The 26833-nt window shown below is 38.1% G+C and overlaps 1 protein-coding gene across 11 annotated transcripts in view; it reads left to right on the top strand.

The window, feature by feature from the left end:
* The window catches only part of MYT1L (myelin transcription factor 1 like), a 305846-nt gene that overhangs the window by 255644 nt on the left and 23369 nt on the right, over window positions 1-26833 (top strand). For all 11 annotated transcript variants that reach the window (XM_037392857.1, XM_037392856.1, XM_037392858.1 and 8 more), the window contains 3 exons: window positions 17037-17099; window positions 21948-22031; window positions 23375-23596. In XM_037392857.1, the coding sequence (XP_037248754.1) occupies window positions 17037-17099; window positions 21948-22031; window positions 23375-23596 (369 nt within the window). The remainder of the gene's footprint in view (window positions 1-17036; window positions 17100-21947; window positions 22032-23374; window positions 23597-26833) is intronic.

The following is a 26833-nucleotide window of genomic DNA, read 5'->3' on the forward strand; positions in this document are numbered from 1 at the left end:
GATCTGGGCACATGCCCTCAGCTGCTCTCTTGGGTTAGCATTCATGTTTGATTGCCTTATTTAAATCTTTTGAAGTTATAAAATTCCTTGCATTGTTTGGTTTCTTAGAATGGCCAATTGCTAACTCAATTACTTGGTGTCTGTATCTGCACAGTAATGTCTGATTTTACCATGCAGTTAAGTTCACCCCTTTATTTTTATCTCGGTGCTATTGGGACTTTATGTGGCACACGTTTTTTGCAGCACTGTAGTATCTATATCAATGTTTTATATCTCTAAAATATCCCATACTCCTCATAAACACCTCATCATAATCTTCTTTTACAATATTTTTTGTATTCCCAGTAAGTGGAATTTACATTTGCTCATCTGCATGTAAAAACTGCTCTTCTACCCTAACACACACAGAATTTCCACTGCTTCAAAGTCTGCTGATTTCTATCCTTCCACAGATAACGACACTGTGCTCTTTCAGCATGGGCTCATTTGGTGTACACTGTGTGAAACAACCTTACATTTTGAGGAGTATTTTACACTGGCCATCATTAATTATTTTTGTATGCTTGACTGTGCTTACACTGCACTCAGCTCCAGCAGTATCTGTTTTCTGTAATAAAAAAAAGGTGGAGGAGGACTGCAGTATGAGCACATTACTATTGTCAGCTATTATTTTTTGGACAGTGGTAAAAAGGAAAAAAAGACAGACCCTTGAAAAAAATTAAACCTAAATAAATTATATTTAAGATGCTGTTTCCAGAATTATAGTATTTACATAGTTTCATTAACATTATTTGCTGTACAGTAATCAGAGGAATATTTAAAATGCCATCTTCAGGCTTTAGACTTAACAGTACACCGAGATGAATGGAATCTAGTTTCCAAATTTTTGGACTGCAAATTAATGGGGACATCATTATGAAAGCATATAATCAGCTTAAAAGAGCTATAAATATAATTTATTCAAAAGATATTAGATACTGGAGTACTTTCCTTCTGCATTAAGTAGGAAAGGAATCAAGTCATACAGGCACAGTTTATAAGAAAACCAAGCCATAGTGTTTTCTTTTCTTTTCTTTTCTTTTCTCTTCTTTTCTTTTCTTTTCTTTTTTCTTTTCTTTTCTTTTCTTTTCTTTTCTTTTCTTTTCTTTTCTTTTCTTTTCTTTTCTTTTCTTTTCTTCTTTTCTTTTCTTTTCTTTCTTTTCTTTTCCTTCCTTTTCTTTTCTTTCCTTTCTTTTCTTTTCTTTTCTTTTCTTTTCTTTTCTTTTCTTTTCTTTTCTTTTCTTTTCTTTTTTCTTTTCTTTTCTTTTCTTCTCTTTTCTTTTTTCTTTTCTCTTTTCTTTTCTTTTCTTTTCTTTTCTTTTCTTTTCTTTTCTTTTCTTTTCTTTTCTTTTCTTTTCTTTTCTTTTCTTTTCTTTTCTTTTCTTTTCTTTTCTTTTTTCTCTTCTCTTTTCTCTTTTCTCTTCTCTTCTCTTCTCTTCTCTTCTCTTCTCTTCTCTTCTCTTCTCTTCTCTTCTCTTCTCTTCTCTTCTCTTCTCTTCTCTTCTCTCTCTTTTCACAGGTAGAGAACTATTTTTTCTAGCCCAGTCAGTCTGACACTTTGCTTAAATACTTAATTCACACAGAAAGCATTTCAAAGCAGACTTAGTAGAAAATCACAACTTAACTCATTTTGCCTGTAAAACTATGAGCTTAGGGATTTTTTGTTTGCTCATAAAAATTGATGATAGTTAAAAGAACTAAAATGACCTGTATTAAATGCAGTCTACTGAATGCTGAATTCAGAGTTTAATTAGTAAACAACATATAATTTACTTTCTGACTATATGATCTGAATCTATAATTCAGCCATGAATTAGACATGATATCAGACAATAGACATAAAAATGAAAAAAAGTCTTTGTTTTTTTCTTTAAAATGTTTGTATATTTTTTCTCTTAAATACCAGGGTTATTCTTTAAAAGGGAGTGAATGCAGTATTTGCTATTTTAACTGCTGTGCATTTTACAAATAAGTTTTAATTTAAAAGCTCTAAATGTGGGATATACTGGACACTGCAGAGATAAATTGCTGGTTTTGTTCCCCATGAATAAGTGTTATAAACAAATTATGAAAAAACCTGGCAAATTATAAAAACTGATATGAAAAGAACTGAATAATTTAAAAAAAAATTATAGATTATGGGTTTCTCCTCAAGGCTTCTCCAGGAACCATTGTAGGTGGTGATTTGTTTCCCTCTGATGCACTAATCAAGAAACACCTGTCAGGAAAGCGTAAGTATGTTCCATAAGTATAGGTGTAATGGAGGAGGGGCAAGGGCCTTGTTTTTGAATGACACACAATACACCTGTTGTGGCTTCAGACTTCAGAATGATCTGAAAGAAAAGAATTATTAGGCATTTTTTTTGTTACTTTTTTTAAAGCCAGATAAGTTTTAATCCTCAACACTCCCATTCACAGAAAAAGACTGTCAATGGTTCTAATTCTGTCCTGAGACCTAATCCAAAGTCAGTGGAAAACCTCCCACCATCTTTAGCTGGCTTTGGATCTGAGATTATGTTCTGTAACTGTGAAAAGCTTTCCATGCGCAGCATGTTTTTAATGGAGTGAAAACAATATTACAAGGCCAAATACCATGCATAATCCCATGAGCAGAATTTGCACTCCCTACACTTGACAAAAGTGGGTGGATACTGTCATAGACAGTATCCTATCATTACTAGTTTTAGAAGAAAAATGTATTTTTAAGGTATTAGTCAAATGTTGCTAAGGAAGTTCTTTAACTTTTGTTTGACTACTATTTAATAGAATAAATCTCTGTAAACTAAAAATAAGTCATATTTAATGCATATGAGAGGCATTTGTCTACCAGTTTGTATGCAAAACTTGTCTCCAGAATACAACGTTTTAACCATAGTTTACCTGATTTTAATTCCATTTTTACAAAATTTGTTATTAACTCTACTGAACCCAGAGTAAATGCTACTGATTTACAAATGTGTAATAAGTAAACGTGTCAGGACTAAGTATCTCAAATTTTTGCAAAAATTCTTGTGAATGTTAGTGTACCACACACCAAATGTGTTTTATATCTTCATATGAAGTCTTATATAATGAAGAATGATCTCAAAACATAATTTTATTCCATCTTAAAGTTTAAAAGCCATTATTTCAAGGTGGTGGAATTCTCTTTAAGGCTAAGAACAACATATTTTTTATCTGTTCATGTAAATGAAAATATGTTCTATTCAAAGTTAATGTATTGAATAATATATTTATCCAAGAGGTACTTTTTTCTTATAAGTTTCCCTCACCATAACAAAGGAAATTGGTGTTTTCTAAAGATGCTGCCAATGGGTCACATTCTATGCCAGAGATACAGTCCACAACAATGAGTACAGGGAAGTGGTGATCTATGGGAGATATTTCTGTAAGATGTAGTTCTGGCTAACCTGTTCCACAGTCTTTCAGTTGACCTTCCTGAGATGCTATATTCATCTTCAAATTGGGGTTTTCCTATGGTTGAATGGGTGCTGAGAGTGGAATTCTGCCTCTCTCTACTTCATGCCAGGAGATTAGTAAGATGCTCTTCTTCCATTTCACATACAGCTGAGTATCACCACCTCTGCACTAATCAAAACAGATAATTTGTGTTTCAGCTGTGTTCCTGCCCCATGTATTATTCTCCCAAATCCTTGTTAGGGGACAGACAATTAGGGGGAATTTTTGCGAGGATAGTGATATTTAAAAAAAAATGTTGTCAGACTTTGAGTACAAGATGTAAACATTCATTCTGAAAATAGAAAATTATAGTTCTTCTTCACCAGCCTGGAAAGAGGAAAGTATTAATCAGTGTTTAAACGAGATGTGTATCAACAATAACCAAGTGAATTAGAAATCAGAGTAAGGAGCAGTAAATAGATGCTCAGGGATATTTGGCTATAACCATGCAAAACCAAGTGAGTTTGGAAAAGGAAGTGTATTGCTTTAAAAAATCAGAAGGAAACAATTTTTCTTGTAAAAATCATGCAAGGCAAAGTTGTTAGCCTCTCACTCAAAGCTGCTTTTCTAATTCTGCAGTGCATGAGAGCTCTGAGCCCTGAGGTATAATAGAGCAGGAGCACTTTCTCTCTCTGCCTGCATTCCCAACCGTGAGCAAAGTGTTTCTGGGCAAGCGAGCTGTTTTCTACACTGCAGTATGCAGTCACACAGTGCCATTGTGCCGCACAGCCATTTATCCCTGTTTGTAACCTCCAACCTCTCCAGCACTCTGCGCAGCTGTTTAGGAAACTATTCCTTCAGCTATTAGACTGCGAAATTAAAGTGACTCTTTCATGAAATGTTTACAGTATAAACCAAGCTTGCACTGCCTAATCTTATGGGAGTTGCAGAAGGGGAAATTGTACAAAAGCATGGGCTTTCTGCCTTTGTTAACTTTAAGGAGAAAGTAAGGAGGGCCAAAGTAAGAAAAGACACCAGAGCATATCCTGTGACAATAAAAAGCACAATTCATTTTCAAGTGCTGTACTTAATGATACCTTGGAATGTTCTTATGAAGCTGAAATTATTACTTAAGTGCTGTTCAATACAGTCTCAGATTCCAGCACAAGAAAGAGTAGTTTAGCTTGGAACAGTTTTAATGGTCTTATCAGAGCTTCCTGCCCTCACTGAAAGGATGTCTCCTTTGTTCACATAATGTGCAAACTGCCTCATACAGTCTGACAGGTTAGGGTGAAATGGCACCAATTTCAAGTTATTGAATACAGTACTAAAAGCTCAGTTGTTTCTTTGACTGCTACCCAGACAGCTGCAACATCCCTTCAGGAGGGACAGGGAACTCCAAAGCAGAGGCAGATGGATGCCCGGAATAGAAACTGGGAGTATTATCTCGGGTACACAGTCGCTTTCATTGATCAGGATGTTTGGTGTGATCCACTTCATCTACCTTGCTGAGAATTTCTGAACATTCATTAGCTCTGCAAACTTCAAAGTCATCATTTTAAATAGCTGAAAAGAACAGATACAAATAAATATATAAGTATTTTGTTATATATGTGCAAAGAAATTGGCTGATGATTGAACTTGAACTGTCAAGAAGGGACTGGATTCCAATACAGTGATAGCGCTTGATCTTTCTGGAAATCAGCCTGCCAATAGGAGGCCAAACGGTATGCTTTCTGATACAGTTTTTACAAGGTATTACATAATTGTAAGATCATTATATGTTATATATATACATATATATATATATAATGCTATATAACAAGTGTTACCTAGTCCAAACTGCGACTCAGACCAAATCCAGTTGGAGCAGGTTGCTCAGGACTTTGTTCAGCCAAGTTTTGAGTATTTCTAAGGTTAGAGTTCCCACAACCTGTTCCACTGTTTGACCAGCCTGAAAGTAATTTTTTTTTTTTTCTTTTTCAATAAATCGGGCTTTCCCGTGCTGAACTTTGTCCCTGTTGCCTCTCATTCTGTGCAGCTGTGCAGCTCTGAGAAAACTTTTGCCTTCCCCACACCATCCTGTTAGGCATTCGTGGACAGCAAGATGATTCGTTACACTTTTCTTCATAAGAATGAAGAAGACAGTTCTGTTAGCCTCATAGATCAAGTGCTTCAGTCCCATAACCATCTCACAATGTCTTGCAGCAATGCAGACTTGCAGCTTAGTGTTTGTAGCTCCCAGAGAGTTAGGAAGAACACCAAAGACGTTGTACCCTCCTAAGTGTTACTTCATTAGGGCTGATTTGTCTGACCACTGTCTACCACCTGAGCCTACCTCAAGGCAGTAGGATGGAGTACTTGTAGGGGTGGGCATACCTGTGGTCATGCCCAGGCTGTGCTTCTTGCAGACATGTTCATGACTGGACTCGCACCAGGAATTTTTCCCTTCAGTATTGTCTTGTTTACCATTGCAGGCCTGAGGTAAACTAGGGTCAAGTAAATTGTGAGGTTATACTTAATTCAGTGTAGATGGAACGTGAGCCTCAAGTCAATCACATGAAAAATTAGAGCAGGTCTGAGAAGTTTTCAAAAATGAACTCACACAGAAAATCGGTGGCAAAGCTGGGTTTCCCTTAGCTGTACTGTTCATTAGCCTTCTTACTAGACCAGACTGCCTCTCACAGTCTGATATAATTCACACTCAGTATTTTTACATTTCCTCACTTGGGCCTCTGACAAATGTTTTTAGGCCTAGAGGGAAAAAGCTGCTTGTTTTCATGAAACAAAACCTGAAGGATTCTACTCATTTGCTGTTGACTCTTCACCCCCAAAATAGAAAGTAGTATCTGTGCTCTGGGAAAGCAAAACCCTGGAGTTTGTTCCCTTTATCCAGTTGTTAACCAGCCCCTGTTGCTGGATGGCACGTGTTTTCAGATAGAAACACATACATTCAGAACAGATTTAAAAGTTCATCCAGTATAGGAACTTCATGGTACAACAGCACTTCCCAGCATTGCTTGTGGGCACAATGCAGTGGCTGCATATGGAACAAAGCACTCCTCTCAGCCTTAAGATGCAGTTAGTCACCTAAACACATTTTACACCAAACTATTATGTTTACCTTACCTTACCATTCTGAATGTGCACTGAAAATCTTCATTTTAATTGCCTCTTTGAAACAGGAGAATAAGAAACAAGCTGTTCATGGTGAAGAAAATTCCAGTCCATTACATTTTCTGTCATTTAGATTATTTTAATGGCTTTTTTTTTCTTTTTCCTTTTTTTTTTTTTTTTTTTTTTTTTGGCAAACCTCTGAGTCCTCATGCTGCCCATGATACATTTCCTAGATAACTCAAAGGTGTTTACAATCCTATTCATCTGTGGCTTTGCCATAATGCTAGACTGAGAGGACTATCATTAGAGGCAGGACGCCTGCTTTTTTCTCAAGTATGCAGGGACAGAAATACCTTGTAAGCTTAGTCTTTTATATTAATATTAGATATATTTTGGAAAAACATATAAATTGGACTTCCTTCATGCTTTTATTCCTTCTGCCCTTCCCACTCAGTCTTTCCTTTCCCCCTTAAATTTGATTCATCTCCTTTCCTGTGATCTTATAGAGCCCTTCTCTTGATCAAATATTTGTGCATGCAAAAAACCAAAAAGTTGAACAGTTCTGTTGAAATGGAAACCAGAAAAACAGAATAGCTAAGGAATGGCTAATGCTGGCTTATACCCTTTCTCTTCCCAATGACTTCAGTGGATTAAGGCCACAGACTATATGAAAGCTGTTTCATTTGTTACCTCTGCTTTTAGCAGTCCTAATCTGATAGCTTTCCTCTGCATTTCCTGGGGAGATGCTGACCATTTTGAGTATTCCAGAAGTCATCCCAAACCTCCAGGAAACTCTCAGGAAGTAACAGATTCAAGGTCATACTGCTACGTCCACCAGACCCCTTGGTAATTGCTTCACCTGGGAGAAGATACATGAAGTACAAAACAGCAGAGCATGGGAGAAGCAGCAACGTAGAGACGACAATTCAAGAATTCTGCTATTGATAATTTTATGGTGTTCAAGGCAACGAGCAGGCTACTGACCATAATGTAAATCTCCTGTTAGGGGAAAATTCCCTACTTTAAAGAGTGCATTTTCAAATGCGTATTCAGCATTTAGATTAATTTTAATTTAATTTTGTGCTAAAACTTCCTTTTACATTGTAAACAGAAAAGTTAGGCCAGTTGTATGAGCTTCTGAAGACATGTTTTGAGGTCGAGAACACCAAAATGCTATTTCTTCAAGAGTTGTGCTATTGACTTTGAGTGCTTCTTTTGGACCCATCTGTACAAGAGCAAGAGAAGTCATGTCATTGGCTGTTCTGCAAACCCTGACTGGACCGACCTTGCTGTGTGGTGGCTCAGTGGCAGATATTCGTGAGAGGCTTAGTGATTCCCATATTAATAGACCACCTAGGAACAGGACATTTTTCTTCAGAAGCAAGTGTGTCTACTCTAAATTACTGAAAAAAGTGCATGCAGAGGATTTTTTTCAAGTACAGGCTTGCAGCAAGGCTATCAGGAGATGGAGAACTCACATGGCTTTGCTCTTAGTTGTTGGGCATGTTCTCTTAAGGCTGTCTTCTCCTGCGTTTTTCTCTGCGCCTCGATAATTTTATATTAGTCCTTCACTGTAAAAATGAAGGTTTTTTTCAAAGGCTGAGGTGTTTGGAAATGAATATTTGAATTTGCATATGTTGGAACTGATTCATCCGTGGTGCCAGGAAGTGCTCTCTGCTGCGGGGAGGGGATCTGCAGCTGGCCGGTGCTGCCTCCAAGGCAGGCGATGCTGGCAGGAGAGAAAGCGTGGGCAAGGTGCCCAGGGAGAGAGCTGATTCACAGCTTCCCTCTGGCAGCTTCTGTGAACGGAGCACCCCCTGGGTAGTGCACAGAAGCTATTTCACATTAGGCATGTACCATGCCTTTGGCAACTGGCATGTTAGGTGGTATATGCTGGTGCTAGATGTGAGAACAGCGGGCAGCGCGTCATGGCACTTGCTGCTGGGAAGCTGGGAAGTCCTGATGGCTAGCAGAACAGGCAGCATGCAGAGGTGGTAACTGAAGGCACAGGAATATTTTTTCTAAAGCAATATAATTAATTTAAATGCATCATGTGTATCTGTGCATTTGAGTGTACAGCAATATTTTAAATGCCAGCGTGATGCATTTTAGACTGCTAATAGGAAAATGGATTTCAGTGTAATTAAAAACCATATCATGTTCTTTCTCACCCACACACAGTTCAGAAAATGCAGGAATGCAGTACAGATAATACCAGCAGCTAAGGACAGAAAAATTGTGCATGCAGAAAGTCAGGGAATTAATTAAATTTTACCTAAGGAGAAGAGTATGTAGTCAGCCGTCCCCAGTTTAGAACCGTTCAACTGCTGGGGTTTTCTAGAGACAAAGAGACAGAGCAATCTCTCAGCAGAGATAGAAGAGACTGAATTTACTCCACGAAGGCTCAGCCAAAATTATTTCAGTCTTATGTCTGGACTAGCTCCATAGGCCTGGCATCATTCCCTCATGGATAGAAAGACTGTACAGTGAAAGTGGTAACAACAAATCCTTCCATTCCACACTTCTTTCCAGACTCCAACCTGCATTTCTCCCAGTAGGAGGCTCAGTAATGGCCCACCAGGAGTAATCCTTGCCTGGATCTCCTGCCCATTCCTACTTGAACTGCATTGGGTCCAATGCCAAAAAGCAACTGACAAGATAGAAAAAGATTTTCCTCAATTCTCTCATTTGCCTTTCCACCATACGTATTTTTGCTGGCTCTCTCAAACCCTATTCCTTTTTATCTGCTATGGCTCAGGGCTTTACATTTTCCTATTACCTTCAGTGAGGCCTGTCATGCCAGGTAGCATTCTGCGAAGTAAGAAATGTTAGCAGTATTTTATGTAGGGAAAAGTAATATTTAGCACTTTCGCTAAAGCTAAATTTGTGTGATTAAGTACTCCTTCTGGTTAGGCTGTATATAGGGAAATAACTACCATATGAATCTATATTTAACTTATTTTTTATTTTTGGCTTACAATGCATCTTTATGAACCTTTGATATTTATAGGGGTCTGATTTCACATGCTTTTGTAGGTATATTTGTGAGGAGTAGAACATAAGTTTAAACTTGAACATGAAACCAGAGACTGAAGATCCACTGAAACATTCATTATTTGCCTACCTGTCCCACAGAGTTTATGTTGCCTCTTGAACCAATTCAGATGAGCTCTGATGGCAGTTTGCAGAAGTGCCCAGTGCTAGCCTGGTTCAGCTCCTTTTGAAGCCAGTGATAAAGCTTACAAGGACTTTAATGAAGATAAGAGTGCAAGATACTTAAAATTTCTCATTGTGTCTTGGCAGCCAAGAAATTCTATGTTAAAGTTTCACAACACACAGCATTTTCTCCCCTGACACAAGGATGCAATGTGTACCCAGTCGTCTCACATTGCTGAGAGAGCCACAAGCAATGCAGACTACAGGAAAGATAAAGTCAGCTGTGAGAAAAGAGCAGGAGGACAAGAAGGGTGATGAAAAAAGAGATAATAGAAAGAAACAGAAAAGAGGAGGAAAGAAGAAAGAACTGTCGACTTCAAGGTTATTAGAGATCATGAAAGCATGAAGGAGGAACAGAGAAAGAAGACATCAGCCAAAAGGGACAGAGAAAAAAGCCAAAGAGAGAGAGAGAATTTAAAAATTACAAGAAGAAACAACGAGGAAAGAAAAGGAGCTGGAAAAGGAAGGAGTAGAATGTGGAAGAGAGATGCTGGAGAGGAATATGGATGGAAAACAAACCATGGGGCAAAAGCAAATGGAGGCTCTTGCTCCACTGTAGGAAAAGGATAACAGGCTGAAAATACAGAGAAGAGTAAAATAAAAAAGTGAAGAAGTATGTAGGTACGCAGCTTCACTGAGGGAAATTAAGAAAAAATAAATCCATCCTAACAAAACACTTTTTCATTGCAAATTCACAGATAGATTGTGTAGGTAGAGGGTTTTTCTCTAAGTACCAAAAGAAAGCATCAATACTTTAGGAATTCAGAAGTCAAATGCTGTGGTAAAAAAATAGGCAATAAAAGACAATGGGGTAAAAGTGGAAAAGCATCTGTGTTCCTACTGGAATTAGAACATACAACAGCTTTTCTCCTGCATCTTCATGAGGAAAAGGATCAACACTGTTCCCACTTCACATACTTAATTAGAGCTTGACTGACAATTACCAAAATACCTGGGACTGGAAATAAGATTTTAAGATTTACACATCCAGATCTCTTTCACAGAGCTGGCTAGAACATTAATGGCTGGGAGGCATTGCTTTGACTGCTCAGAAAGGTAAAGGCAAATGAGCTGCTGGTGTCTGTCCAGTTCCTGCTAAATAGGTGTTTTCATAACAATAACCACAGCCCTGACTGTTACTGTCTCACCTGTGGCCAAAAAGTCTGTGCTGAGGACCACACAGCTCTGTTTATGATCGCTCTTCTCGCCCTAGAGTGCTCCCTGCAGGTTAGTGGTGAGTGGCGTAGGAAGGAACTGGAGGAAAACTTGTTCTTTCTTTCAGCCTCTTAAATAGTTAAAAAGGGGACTTGTTTGACAGATGTGCAAACCTGTTGGTTTTTGTGAAGCACTCAAATTCATAGGGGCATAGACATACAATAAACTCATCATACATTACAGAAAACTCCATTTCTTAATTTGACAAAGTTTCTTCTCATCCCATCCCTTTCTTGCCTACTCCCCTTTTTTTTCTCCTTTGTCACTTATTCAATCCAGGGAACTGCAGGCACAATATCTTTACAGGCTTACTTTTGTAACATTTTCTTTCTGGTATGCCTGACTAGAAAAACCCACAATAATTTGTTTATGAATCTATACGTAGTTTCAGAAGACATAGGGCTTTATAGCTGCAAACAGAGCAGTGAATAAGATTCTCTAGTTCTAGCCTGTTTTCCTCTTCTGGGTAAAGTCATTTAGCCTTTCTATGCCCCAGTTTTCCTCTGCCAAATTCTTTCCTTTTTCAAAGCAGTATTGTGAGATTTTAACCATTAATGTTTGTAAAATACTTTCAGATCTTCAGATGAAAGATAGAAATGCAAAGTATTATTGTATCTGTCTTTCAGCCTCCCAACCTATGAATTCCATTTGTGGTGATTCAGTCAAATAAAACAGAATCTCAAATACGTGGAAAGCATCAGGCAATAAAACATTCTACTTTCTGCTATGAACAGATCCCTGCACAGGAAACAATTCTATTTCTCTAGCCTTTCACCTTCAACAGAAAATCACACCTTTACTATAGAGATTGACAGCATGGTCAAAATAAATCTTTGGGAAAGATATAATTTTCTGTTAAATCCCAATTCTTTTGCAGCGTGGAACATTCTGAAGAACCATTCTGAGGTTCTGCAGAACTTACTGGTTTACTCCCCTGTTCAATTCAGCATGATTTTTCTTTTGGATTGCTAGCTACATCTCTTTAAGTATTTGATTGGTAATTTATAGGACACATTCTGTCTGGTAAACTGTATTATTTATATGTGTTTTCATTGGCTCCATAATGTAGTAGATACTAAGTGTGGTAAACTAAACAATAAAAGTAGTATCAGTCTTTAGAGCTGATACACCAGCTTATTAATAACAGATCATGGAAAGTGTTTTGTAGCAACCTGTTGCAATTGAACCCCAGTAGAATTTGGTGGATCCTAGAAAGGATTACTCTCTGATGGCTTTTGTCATGGACAGTATGAGAGAAATTAATGGCTTAATTCAGTTCCATGGGAGCCAATTCCCACAGCACAAAAATAAAATGTTGACACAGTTCGCCATAATCAGAGTTGGCAATGCTCTTCACTTTTATTAGTGTCTGTTATTATTTCTTTATTTCTAGTGTCCACTGAGTGCTGTTATTAATTCTCCATGAGTGATAGATAAAAAAGGTACACAGCTTACAAGCCTGCCCAATTCCAGTGAAAACTACAGCCTAGCTTAATAACATGTCCTTTTCTTAGTGAAAACCAGGCTGTAGTGGTGAGCAGTCAGGCTGAAAGTGTGCAGAGGGAGAAGCATTTGGTGCAAGGCAAAATGTCCAAGGGTGACTGAAGGGACAAGAGACAGAGAGAAGAAGTTATATTGGTTATAATTGCTAAAATTGTCTCTGAAAAGTTACATTATCACCCTGCTTCACGAAAAATGCAACCATGTGTTACAGTGACTTACGTTTACGTGGTGTGCTGAATCTGGGCTTGTACAGTTCTAGATCCAAGGTTTCCATTCAGATTTATACATAAAAATTGGTCAAACCGTAAAGACGAGATTTGACTGAGATGGAAATAGAATTCACTGTGTTGCTGAATCTCAGTGGAGGATTTCAGACAGAGAAAGGAGGATCCTGAGCCTGAGCCTGAGCCCCAAGCTCTGAGCTGCGGTCAAGCTGTGTGCGCTGCAAAACCTTCCATGAGCACTGCCTCTTTCCTAGGGAACTGCAATCCTTCTGGTTCCAAAAAGCCATTGTCATTTTGTGGTAAAATCTCTAAAAGAAAATACAAGCAAAGATTTTTCATTATATTGCAGATTACTGTTTCTTTGTTTGATCAGTGTGTTTTAGGGATAGTTTATTTTTTAAAATAAATTTTAAAAGTAAGTCAACCAAAGCTGTACATAATAATGAAGACAAGACTCCCTCAGTTCTGTCTTTGTACCTTTGTGTAACATCCTATTTGGTCTCTTACTAGCTGAGCTATAAATCTATATATGTAAGCTACATGTAAGCTTATCTAGCTCTGTAGACCCAGGTAAAAGCTTAGGAATACAGGTTTAAACACGGATGTTATTTGTAGTCTGCTATGCTGATGTGAGCTGGCTTTTTTCTGAGCTGAGCTTGCAGCAAGACTTTTAACCGTTGGCATTTGGAAAAACTCTCCCAGAGGCCATTTGGGCATTGCAGTCATTTCCTCCCCAGTCCCAGGAACCTCCCTAAAGTTCCTTCAAGCTGCCAAAAGTCCTTTTTAATTGCTGCACACCTTCAGTCCTTTCCCCAGTGAACACTGGATAGTGGGGCTTAAGTGTGTTTGTCTCAGTTTGACTCTCACCTTTTTTTAATTTCTGCTGTTGAATCTAAGCCCAATACTGGATCCAGCCACCACAGCTGTTGCTGTTCTGCTGGTTGCCCTGCTTTCTGCTTATGCTTATATTCTGAAAAAAGCTTCTCTGGGATGTTCTGTGAAATGAATGGGACATCAGGGTGGTGCTAACTGCATTCCCCTTCACTGACAAGCTCTTTCTGTTGCTGGATGCCCTGAATTTGTGGTAAAGTGCTAGTGTTATATGTTCTGAACTTCACTCTTTACAGGGTGAGTTCCTTTTGTCACCTCAGTCTTTACTGTAGTAAAGTATTTCCTTTGCTGCAATAAGCTGTTATGTAGAGTCTACAAACAAGCTTCTGATCCTGCCAAATTACATTAACTTCAAGTAAACAGGGAAACTGTATATCCCATTTTCCACTTACTCTGATATTCATTTTCAAAGGGTTTCACATCACCTCTTATAAGCACCTGAACCTACATTTTTCTTGCATTGTTGCATGTACATATGATTGGTTAGGTCAAGCATGTATAGGTAGTAGTTGATAGTAAAGTAGTAGGGTATATGCAAGTCCTATCTTTGATCAGACATTCTGAAAATACAGACTCAATTCCAATGGTGCAAGGACTTGTAGATATCTCCTTGTCTAATCTGCTTAGGATAGCAAATAAATGTTGTAATAAACTTATAGGTGAAACAGACTGCTGTATATCTGCATCCTGTATTTCCCAGTGGTTATAAGCACTTCCCACAGAATGGAAACAGCAGTAAATAGAAACATTCAAGGTTTTTAAAATATTCTTACCAGTTGCACTAAACTCTCATTTCATCTGTTACATTTAGGTCAATATAAGCTTATGACTGGAAAAAAAATTATAGTGCCAAAATCAAAATCTGAAAGGTCTTTCTAAAATCCTTGCCTACATAAAAAATCTCTTCCAGTTTAATCAAAAGTATGATTTTAAATTGGTGTGAACTGTACAGAGCTCTCTGTGAATATTCCTAGTTCAATTTACAGCAGTATGAATTCTTCAGAAGCTTCAGTTGCTTAAGTTATTTTTTTTTAAATGACACAGAAATAAGCTATTTTTAAAATTCTGTAAGACTGTCCAAATAGTTGAGGTGTAATGGTCTAATTTTAAAACTGATTGATTAGAGAGACCGGTGCCTCTTATAAATCCTTATAAATTGTTAAGACACTATTAATCATGCCTGCCTGTAGCAAAAGTCTTGGAAAAGATGAGAAAAAACATCGTTCAGTTTTGATAATAGCTTATGCTCAAAAGGATTGAAAAATCTGAAGAGGAAAATGGTGGCTTCAAATAGCATGGGTTCATGAAGCAGGAATGCTTGTAGTACCTCAGACAGACTGCAGAGCAACAGTCTCATGGCTCCTTGTTCTTTATTCATTTAAATGCCATAGACATTTAAAGCCAAAGTTTAGTCAACTCCTTTAATTAATTCTTATTTTCATATCTTTTAATTCACCATCTTCAGAGGCTTCAGTCAGGCTTCAGTGATGCAGCTGGTCTTGATGGAAATAGGAAATAGGCATTGTAAATCACTGAAGATTCCTATCATTGTAAAACAAATGAAATGAGATTGTCTCTCTGCAGATCTCAAAACATTTGCCAAAAATAAAAATAAATAATGAGAACATGAAATATTTAGATATGAAGTATTTAAAATATAAGAGCCTTTATCTAAAAAACCTTAACGATTTAATTTTTTAATTTAAAGAAATAGCCAAACTGTGATAGCCAAGGGCAGACACAGCAAAGTGTAAATGGTAAGGGCCATACAGACTGAGATACGACTTCTTCACCAAGGGCCACATTTTCACCTAATTTGTGTCAGAAGAACCTATGCAAAAATGGGGGTTTTTGTTTTTCTAGAAGCAGAAGGATTGATGTATGATGTCAACCCATATATTGACCTTTGAGATAGTAAGACTCACAGTAATACACCTTCTAGCCAAGATCATGGTCTTACTCTTGGTCCTGCACAAAGACATAAGCAAGAGGAAAGGTGAATTATCTTTAAGGATGTTGCTTAGACTTGTTGTCCAAAGCACACAGGCTGTTTGTTATATGGAAAAGTAACTTCAATGATGTGGTGAACCCCAGAGGTGTTACCAGCTTGCATCCTGGAAGTCCTGCCATAGTTTAATGTTTTCTATAGAATAAGTGACTTGGTCTGGATGAAGACTGTACTCCGTTTAACAAATTCCAGTTCTATTTATCTTTTTCAAGGTTGTGTTAATCATGTTTCAAGTTTGGCCCTTCTGTGCTCCTCAGAAGTAGGTAACGTTTACTAGCTTTAAAGAGCTAAAGTTCATCTTCATGGAATGTGAAAACCCCATTGAACTGAATTCTGGGTTGCTTAATTCCTGATTTTAAGAAACTTTCAAGTCTCAGCAGAAACCTTTGAGAAACAGAAGTTTACCAGTATGGAAGAACTTTGAGGAAAGCACACATGTAACTATCTAACTAAAGGGTGAAAGCCAAGTCTGCATCAACTCTGATTCAAATGGTGAAAGAGTTCAATGTTGTGGAAATCTGATGTTTCAGAATGCAACATCTGAAGCTGTGCACATGCTTTTTTGAATTTGAATGCTTTCTTCAAACAAAGCCTTAAAGCTTGGCTAAAATTTGAAACTCAGGCTCAAGAAAAGTGACTTTTTGGAATTCATGTAGCATTTGTCTGTTCAGTAAAATGACTATAAATTAATTTTTCCTTTGTCTTTTCTGTGATTTGGTGTAGCAGTTCAAATACCAGCTAATGATATTACTTAGCATTACAATTTAGCATATTCTGTGGTGATCGCAATCATCTTTGCAATGTAGAAAAAAACATCCATTTTCTTTGATGACTCTAATGTCATTCGACTACTAGAAATTCCACTGATGGCTGTATCAGTGACTGTCTGGTGCTGTAGCTTGGTGTTAGGGTGGATTTCTCTTTCTCTGCAAGAGGCCAGCATTACTTCCCTGTCTACACATTTCCTTTTCCTTAGGCATTTCCTTCACTTCATGGAGAGGTGGAGGAGTCTCTCCATGGTGCGACCTCATGCCACTGTGCAGTAGGATTAGAGCAATAGCTCTGATGGAAAACAGAACAGCTTGCTTAGCCATTACCTAAGCATACACCATGGGGATATTCCATTTGCTGTCAACCCTGCTCATTCCTGGTGGTGCGGGGATGTCAGGCTCTAATCTGCTGATACTGGAGTTACCAGAAAGTGTCTGAGTGGGCAGGTGAGGAATAGCAAAGTTAAACATTTTATGAATGAAGAAAGCACATTTGTCCCCGGTGTGGAATTAAGCTTAGGTTTAGCAATGGCTAGAGGTCCCCAGGGCTGGCACCTGTGGAAACAAGGACTGAGCCAATGAATATTTTTTAATGGGCGGTTACATCTTTCCTGTCAGTAACAGTGCTCCATATCTCTTCCATTATTATTCTAGGTGTCCCACCCCTGGGTGTGATGGCTCTGGGCATATTACTGGAAATTATGCTTCACATCGAAGGTATGTAAAGAGAAGGCTTTGTTCTTTAAGTCAAACAACGGAAGGGCTAGAAGGGACCTCAACAGACCTCTCTTCCCTCTCTCAATAGTGAAGTAGCATTGAGTGCTGTACATAGACATGGGCTGGTCTAACTCATTCTGTTTACCACCAATGAATAACATTTCTCAGCTTCAGCATGGCTCACTACCCAAATAGGTAGGAATGTTTTTGCTAATATCTATCAAAACTTTTGCAGAAAATTAATCTAGTTTTAATACCTTCTCTGTTAGCCCAGGGAAGGAATTCAACATTCATAAATTTCTGCTGTTTTACATTCTGAATGACTTCGTTCTTCTCCTCACAGTCTTACTTTTCTGGACTCAAATCCTATTCCTGCATTTTTTTTTTCCCTACAAATTATATTTCTTGATTGTTCCTGTCAGTCTCTTCCAGGCGCCCTCCATATTTCTTGAAAAGCAAAACTGGACCCAGTTCTCTACCTCCTTTCCCAGCTGAAGCCTTACCAGATTTAATCAGAGAGAAAAAGTACCTATTTCATCTAATTGCACCAGTCTTGTTAGTTAGTACAGGCTTGTTTTTAAATCTCAATGCATTGCACATAATTATGTCACGGCAAGAGAGTGGAAACAGAAATTTATGGATGAAAGCTGTTACTTTAACTGCCTAAACTGTAACTGTGATCCTTACCAAGGGCCAAAGAAAACTTCCCATTTACTAGTTAGGGTATTGTTGGTAACCCCAAATCAATTCTGGTGGCACCGCTGTAATGTTACGCATGCTGTGTAATTAGCAATTCCCCTGTGGCTATTTGAGAACTGTAAAATCAGTAGAGAAGGGCTGCAGCATATTTTGTAAATAGCTGTCCATTGTTTAATCAAAGAATAATTGTGTAGCCCACCTCTCTTCTTAGTAACGGCTCTTTACTGCCATGCATACTGTTGGGTCTGGATATTTGCTTGCTTCACCAAGTCTCTGTAGTTTTACAGTTGGCTATAACCAGTCAATACACAAATTCCCAGCTAAAAATGTATTCCTACTAAAAGCAATTAACTGTTTAAAGTCAAAACATAAATAACACAGAGATTGGGAATGTGCCATACATTTACATGCTGGAAAAATGAAAGATCATAGTAACAACTTCCATAATGCACAGTTAGACATCAAAAGTACAAATAACATTATAAAGGAGAAGATGTAAACATTTTAAAAGTACTTACGTGACGTAGGGGATTAAATCACACTTTCAAAGGGATTTAAGGTCAGGTGTAGAACTACATTTAACTATATGTGGATTTATCAACTCCCTCCTCTACCAGCACTATGCTTGGTGTAGCTATGTCCCGACTTTGTTGTTTCAGGAAGCTGTTTACATACTCGGTCATCTATTTAACCAGAAACAGGCAGAACATTGAAGGTGCAGCTGGCAAAGTGTCACAAACAAGCAACCTAAAAGCTGGCAAGGTTAGCGTGGGAGAACCACTGCATGTCAGATCATCCTGGCCACTGTAGGACCACAATATGAGCTGGATGGTAGTAGCTACTCTTGCCTGTAAATCTTTACATTCTTGTATTTTTGCATATGAGTGCTGGACAACGATTTTATTTGATTCTGCAGCATACTCAGTACACATAAAGATATAAAAGATAATTCTGCAAAACCAAGTGATGTGAAATTTGCCCAGTCCACTGGGATTTAACACATTCAACCTTTTGAAATGCCACCATGTCTATACTGACCACACAACTCCTTCGTTTCTCTTCCAAAAGGCCTCTGGTAGCCCCGGGTCCTTGGGTACCTGCAGGCATGGGAGCACTGACACTGAAGGAATAATGTCTTCTGTGCTTAAAACCATCGATGTCCCCAGGAGACCTGTCACATTTACACAGAGCCAGCCCCACACTGTTTGGGTCATGATATCTGTCAAGACCATTTCTGAGGCAGTGAGGCTGGCTGGCCAAAATGCACACTCTTCAAAAGGGCAGCAAACCAGTAGCCTAAATCCAGAGTGGTTACCTATGAAAGACCCCACAGTGCATTCACTTTTAAGGTTTTTAATTCCCACACTGAAAATTAGCATTTACATCTGCTTGCATCTGAGTTAGCATTTTTGTTTGCATTTGATACCATCACTTACAACCCTTTCCGTTTCAGAAGGAAAGGAATGACAAACTTCTCTCCTAAATGGCTGCCAAAATGCCTAGGTATCATCTATATTTAAAATGGCTCCTCAACAGCAAGCACAGATGAAGGCAGATTTAACTCTGCCATAACTCTGCAGTTCCACATGCCCATTCAATGTATTGCAAGAAGTTATATCAGCATATAATGGTGTCAAAATTCCCTAGATGTCTTTTATCTTCATATATAAGGAATTAAACTGATATAAAAATGAGTTAATGTTTACTTTGTAATAGCTTTTCATTATTATAGGATAAAAAAAAATTAAACCAAAGGCTCATCCTTCACATATGTTTTCTTGGTGAATCTGCTGTCAGAGGAAAAATGAATTAATCATAACCTCAGAAGCTGTCTGTTGGAGATGTCTGTTTAGAGGACCTGAAAGGTCTTAGAATTTTCTAATAAATCATAGTGCCGGAATAGAAAGATCTATTGCAAAAATATGTTGCACCGAAATACCAATAAGTACGTGATAATTAAATTGATTTAATATGTAGAAAACATTAAATCATTAGTCAAGGCAGAAGCTCTTCGTTCAGATATTGTTATGAAAATGTCATCATCTACAAGCATACCCATCTGTACACCTACTAAAAAAAGTGTTGCTTTCTGAGGCATTTCTATTAACTATTTAATTTTCATAGGCAAAACCTAATGATTCTTACACAGTGGGTACGATGGGTCTCACAGGTAAGCTAGGGATATCTGTAACTCCTGTCCTTTCCCCTTCATTTCGAGATTTTTCTGTAATCCCATTTTTCTGCCCATACAAGACAGCAACGAACCAACCTGTTCCCAAACTGCCCCCTTGCCCCAGAGCCTGCTACCTGTTATTCTAAACCTCTCAGGCTTTCTTTCTCCTGCCTCTGTCTTCTTAGAGATTATGATATTTTTATTTCTGAAGAAAACTGTTTTTAGTTTTGGCACAGGATTTCTGAGATTTAGTTTCTGCACAGGGAACTATGGTACTTCAGTGTGCACTGTGCAAGTTGGAATAAACAGCAGCTTGCTTTAAAAAGGAAAATGGTCAGCTGCATTTAAACTAGAAAATGAAATGGGATGAAAGCACAGCTCCAAGCGTCAGACTGCAGATGCCTACACTATTAATTTGTTAGTATGTCCCCTGGCATGGTACTGACCCAGGGACACTGAAACTCTTCCAGGCAATTCTCAGACATGATTTGGGGCTCAGCATGGGTCCGGATCATTCTTCATAAGCAATATGGGTGGAGCTGTCCTGCTTACAAAGACAGAGAGTTTAGTTGTACTGATGTGACCTGGCTGGTCTTCGGTCAAAACAGCAGTTCTGGGTCCCTCCCGTTTACCACTGTAGATGTAGCCCTGCCATCTCACTAGAAGTTCCTAGGTAATACACTATGTCCAATATCTTGTGCTAACATTCTTCCCTTTCTTTAATTGATTTATTTATGACTTTGCAGCATGTAAACTCTATTTTTGTCTATTTTTCATTTACTGCCACAGAATTCTGTCTGTGATTGCATCACCCTTTTCTCTGCTTGATTGCAGAAGGTGCGATTGCATCACCTTCTCTCAGTCTTCACTGGTCTTGACAAGACAAAGTAACTGAAAATTTTGCTACCAGTGTTTCTGCCTCTTCTTCCTGACAACAGGACCTACTGTACAACACTGAAGTACCTTTTGTCATGCTGGAAAAACAAATAAAAATTAATCTCCTATTTTGTTTTCTTCTCGACAGAAAATTTTCTTTGTTAACACTAATTTGTCTCTCATCTCAATACTTTTGAAGGTGGTGTTCTACTAATGGATTTCTTTTTTAATGTTGATATGTTAAGATGGAAATTATATTTAAACAGAGGACAAAGCATGATTTTTTGATAGACATATTTGTGTCCTTGGATAGCAACTACTTTAAAAAAATCTTTAAATATCTGTTGTCAAGTTTACTAAATGCTTTCTATGATGAATTCTTCATATGCAAAGGACAAGCTGAGCTTATAAAATCTTGGAGTAGATATATCTTTTTCCATGTTGTGTAGTTAAAAACAACATTCTCAGTGTCTAGTTAAAGCTAACATTGCTTAACCTAACATGTAACTTTGTCTCTACTAAATCTTTTTGTCTGGGTGAGTTCTGAGCACTGAAACTCTTTCTCAGGAAGGCACTGTACAGCTCTCAGCTCTGCCACTTTTTTATTCAACTGTTCTACAGGATTCTTACGTGACATTTGAGAAGGTCTGATAGTGTTCCTAATGCGCTCCCTACAGAAATCTTTAGTCTTACCAAGAGATCCAAAGACTCCTTTTGAGCCTGTTCTTCCGTCCCTCTCGGACATACAGAGGACGTGATGTCTCTCAGCCCTGAAATACTGACTTCTGTTCCTTGTAAAGCTGTCGCTGCTTGCTGCTGAGTCAGCTGGAGGGACTATTAGTCAGGGAGTTCAAGAGCTCCTTTCCCTGGCTCCTTGGGGACTGCCTGTGTGTGGTCTGCACGGTGCCTGCAGTCCTGTCCTGCATCACGAACTGAGATACGCGGATTCCCCCTCGTGGCTGCATACTGCAGCTCTCCTTATTCAAACCACTTGGAAAATGGGCAGGGTTACCTGTTTTGCAGGTTTTTCGAAAGTGTATCCCTTGTAAACTGTACCCAAGAATGAGAAACTGCATTTTAAAATGTTTTCTTTTACTCAGTCTTTCAGGCTGTCCGCGAGCAAAGAAAAGTGGAATCAGGATAGCACAAAGCAAGGAAGACAAAGAAGACCAAGAGCCAATTAGGTGAGAACAAATATTGTAAAAGGGCCTTCATGTGCTTTATAAATTCATACATATCTTCAGGGGTTTTATTAAGTGTTACTGTGTGATAGTTATCCAAGAGCCAAAGGCCACGCTGATTTCTATGAATGGACTGCAAGTCAAGGATCTGTGCTGATCTTTATGGCAAAGGACACAATGTTCAGCCAAGGATGCCATTCTCTATAATTTAGTAAAAGTTTTAAATATGTTTTTCACATGAAATGAACAAAATTACCTAGATCTTTAGCTCCCAAAAAACCCTTAAATGTGTTTGCATACTAAAGACAAACCATTCATGCTAAATAAAGTAGTTACAGGAATAGAGAAATGAGTATTTGTATGAGATTGCTGCAACAAATCTGACTGTTAATGCAGTCTGCAAGAGGAACAAATGCCTGCCTGTAGGTCTTAATTTCTTTTTACAAGGTTCTCTGACATCAGTGACCACTGAAGTCTGTGGATTTAGTGACTGCTTAGACCATTCAGGACTGGATCCTCGGCAGAGAGTTGCAGCCATATTTTAGTGTAGGACAAACAACAAAGTAACTGGCCTTGTTTTGACATGTGTTATGTAGTAGTGTACTGAAAAAACATTGTTTTCCTCACACATTTCACTTTGAAGATTCTAACCTGTTCCTTCTAACCCTGGTTATTTGTTTTTTAGAAGTATACGGGGCAAATGTATGGGGGAATTCCCAAGTAAGGAAAACCATCAGATGAATACGAACTGCCTTCATTGATCTCTCTAGGCTGTAGCACTAGTTTGTTATAATCTCTCCTATTCAGAGAGTGGTGAAAGGTGCTCAGCATTTCTGATGAGGTGCTATGATCATTTCATGCCTAACTGTTTATACCTAGCATTTGCAGGACTTCAGACAAGTCTTCTTTAGTTTCCATACACATAAATAAAATGTACCAAGGATTATACTAAGTAGGATTTTATGCTTATAGAGTTTTTATGGGCAATTTCCCTGCTGAGCAGAGCTCAGTAGCCAACATTTCAATTCCAGAGTGGTATTTACTGTAATGAACACCTGCAATTCAAATAGGCATCTCACTCCTTTTGCTGCTATTGCACAATACCAACAGCTGTGACTTCGTCTGCTGGCTAGCCTCCTTACAGTTTATCAAAGAACATAGTTTTTTCATAGTAGTAACATTCTGCTTGTAATTTTACCCGCTACAGGGTATCTTGACTATTTTTAAGACCACAATGCGTGAATGTTCTTTTCTTTTCATGTCGGGTTTATTTTGACTTTATTGTAGAGGCTACCAGGTATATGATGGCAAGACAATAAAGTTTATCTCATCTATCTGCTATCCAGATGTCCAGTTCCTGGTTGTGATGGTCAGGGTCATATAACTGGAAAATACGCATCCCATCGCAGTGCATCAGGGTGTCCTCTAGCTGCCAAAAGGCAAAAGGATGGGTACCTAAATGGCTCACAGTTCTCTTGGAAGTCAGTGAAAACGGAAGGAATGTCATGTCCAACCCCAGGATGTGATGGCTCAGGACATGTCAGTGGTAGTTTTCTTACTCATCGTAGGTGAGTAACTGGATTATATTTTTCACTTATGCTTATTATTGAAATTAGATTAGCAAAATTTGAAATACAGCTTTTTGTCATGGCATTTCTCTCTTCCTTTTGAATTCCATTATTACTTTGAAAAATAATCTTCCTACATATATTTGTAGATAACTGGACATCAAGATGCACAATTGTTTTTTAATGCAAGTCCTTGCAGATAGAGACCTGAATCCAAATCTATAATACACAGAAAATTTTAGGGAAAAAAGTGTGTATGACAATACTATAAGTCTGCTACTGCTTTATTGAGTGCCTCTGGACAAATTACCTTAGGATAGACTTTGTAATAAACATCTGAATTCCCATGATTTTCAGAGATGTCAAACACATTAATTCCAAACATCAGAGCATGGAACTAAAGAATTTAAGGAACCAGTTCCTTAAATGAAGTACTTTTATTCATTTGGTAATGAAAATGTTTGCTCAAAACAATAAATGTAGAATACAACAGATTAATTCAAAATAATGGAATACAGATATGTGACAAAATAAATACAAAGCCCAATTTTTCATAAACTTAGCAAAATAAGAGAACTTCAGCAATGATATTTTTCATCGCTTTTAAAAGATTAAGGAAGAGAAAGTGGCCAGTCTATTAGAGATAAATCTTGCTGCCATTTTAGATATTAGGTCATGAGGAAGCCAGGGTGTTCTTAGAGCTTTGGGTGGAATTTTCAGCCTGGACATGATTATAATGCCAGAGCAAATTTCTTATTTTATAATCACTAATATAAAACTCTATTACTTCAAGTATGTCAAGCCAATGTGCCTAATTTCTCACCCTTCTCCAGGCAGACCTCAGCTGAACCTCTGTACCTTTAGTTAACTAAACTAACCTGATCTTGTTTTGTACTCAGTTCTAGATGTAGAGGTGAAAAGTGTAATTCTTCCTTCTCTTGCCTGTAACTATTATTTCCTTTGATTTTTTCTTTGACAGTCCTTTCTAGCTGAACTCAAAAGCCTTACCTGAAACCTCTAACTGTAACCTAAGCCTAACTGCAACTTCTCTAGACTTCGTGCACATAGTTCTTATTTATTGTTTAGGTTCAGAGTTGTTTTTCTACTCTGTGTTTGTATGGTACCTACCAGGAAGGGATTCTGGCTCATGACCTGAAGTGCTACCTAAATGGTCAAATGTATTACATAGCCTGCAGCTCCCATAGGATTTAGGGAGCAGCAGATGGAAAAGCCCCAACCATTTGTGCCGATGTCCAAATGTGGATTTAAGTTTCTGACTTTCAGTAAAATATCAGTATTGGTGTTCATATCCAAGTTTAGCTTTCTTCATAATGGTGTAACATTTATTTAACTCACAGAGATCTGTCATTAAAATTTTGCAATTTTTTTACCTTTAGTGGAAAGGTACAATATAATTACTGAGAGATTGCTTTCAAGGAGTATTTACATAGTATTTACATTTTCAAGGAGAAGATTCTTGCAACAAGAATAACTGACTTCTAAAAGAAACACACTGATACTAAATATAATTGTTCTTCAAAATTAAAGGGCAAATGGTACTTGAAGGGTTTGTGGTTTGTTTTTTTTTTCTATAGGAACGTTTTCGTGAAAAAAAACCCAATAAAATTCAATTTTTTAATTTTTTTTTTTTTTTTTTGCAATAGGGAAACCTAAATATGACATTGTCCTGGTTTTCAGGTTTCCATTATGCACATACTAGCCATGTGCTTCCTTGAGTACCATTATCTTAAGCAGAAACTGAGACATGTAAAAGGCTTACCTTGTAAGACCAGTTTTGGGGCAAAAAGGTCCATTGTTAAGAGGAGAGCACTAGATGAAAGTTTGCTTAAAAAGACTCACTGAAGTAGACTGAGCTTACTTAATTATCTTCATGTAACAAAGTGCTGATATTCTAAGTTGTGTGAGCAAGTTTAGCCATTTCTTGAAGCATCTAAGCTATAGCAATATTGATAACAAGCCATATTATTTTAAAGATATGATTAATTCTTGTAGAATTCTTAAGATGCTGTTAAAAGGGCTTAGTTAATTTTCTCACACAAATAAAAGGGCTTGGAGCTGTTTTAGATGCCTTAGGATAAGTTACGTGGCCTCCAGCTGTTGCTCAGAAAGGTAGGTCCAGTGCCATATTTATCAGCCTTAGGAGATATGTCTTCTCAAACGGCATTTCGTACCTGTATATGGAAAACTGAATTGAACTCTGCACAGAGGGTTCAACTTCAGAACAATTCACCTGCTTTAAGAATCTGCTTGTGGGTGAACAAGATGCATTTACTTTTCTTTCGGTGAATGGAGTCTATGGGTCCTGGATAGTTGCTCACCTCACTCAGTGAAGTAGACACCTGCCTTTAATCAGAGTTGTATCCTAAATGTCACTGAGTGTGTCAATGGGGAGTGGGATTCCCCTGCCCATGAATAGGTACTTTATACCATTTGAAGTGTTCATAGGGCGTGCAAGGTGGCCGTACTGGGTTGGTAGAAGTGACTGAAGATTTGTGAGAAACTCCCGTTCTTTGATTATGGCAGCTGAGAGCTGACCATGGCTCACAGGGGATCTGGAAGGGTGCTGGTCTTGGTAAACGAATGGGCCCCAGAGCTCCATGGCCGCTTTGACACATAGTTCCCATGCAGACATTTAAACTTAGGTGTCCTAATCTGGAGTTCAGTCCCACCTAAACCACAGACTAAGAATTTCCTCACCTAAGGATGAAATATTCCCTCACTTTTAATGTATCCATTTCATTAGGCTGTGGTCTCATCTTCTACCTCTGACAACATTTTGCTGTACAGCTGTGGCTGTAAATCTCAAACTCCGCCTTCTGAAAAGAAGCAGTGCTGTGACAGCTGCACACTGAGACCAGGCTGATGTACAGTGTTTTGCAGGCATAGATGTGTTCAGCATGCGTGGGGAGAAAGCAGGGCTAAGACCATTAACTGAGTCAGTAAAAGCTCCTTGGGAGGTAGTAGGTAAAAGTCTTAATTTTTGTCAGGATGGATTGCTTTTCTCCTAATAGGTTATTTTTCTTCCCCAGTACAAGTGTTTTTCTATCAGCAGACTTCTCAAAGCACATGTATTAATTGCAGGTGTAGTTATCCTTAATGTGTTATCTGAGATTTTTATATTCTGCTGTATTTATCCAAGCAGCTGTACTATGGGAACTGGAACAACAGACTGCCTTGTGAGAATGATGCCAACTGTTGAATTTATTTTTATATATA

Source organism: Falco rusticolus, chromosome 6 (assembly GCF_015220075.1).
Source record: "Falco rusticolus isolate bFalRus1 chromosome 6, bFalRus1.pri, whole genome shotgun sequence".
In the NCBI taxonomy this organism is placed as follows: domain Eukaryota; kingdom Metazoa; phylum Chordata; class Aves; order Falconiformes; family Falconidae; genus Falco; species Falco rusticolus.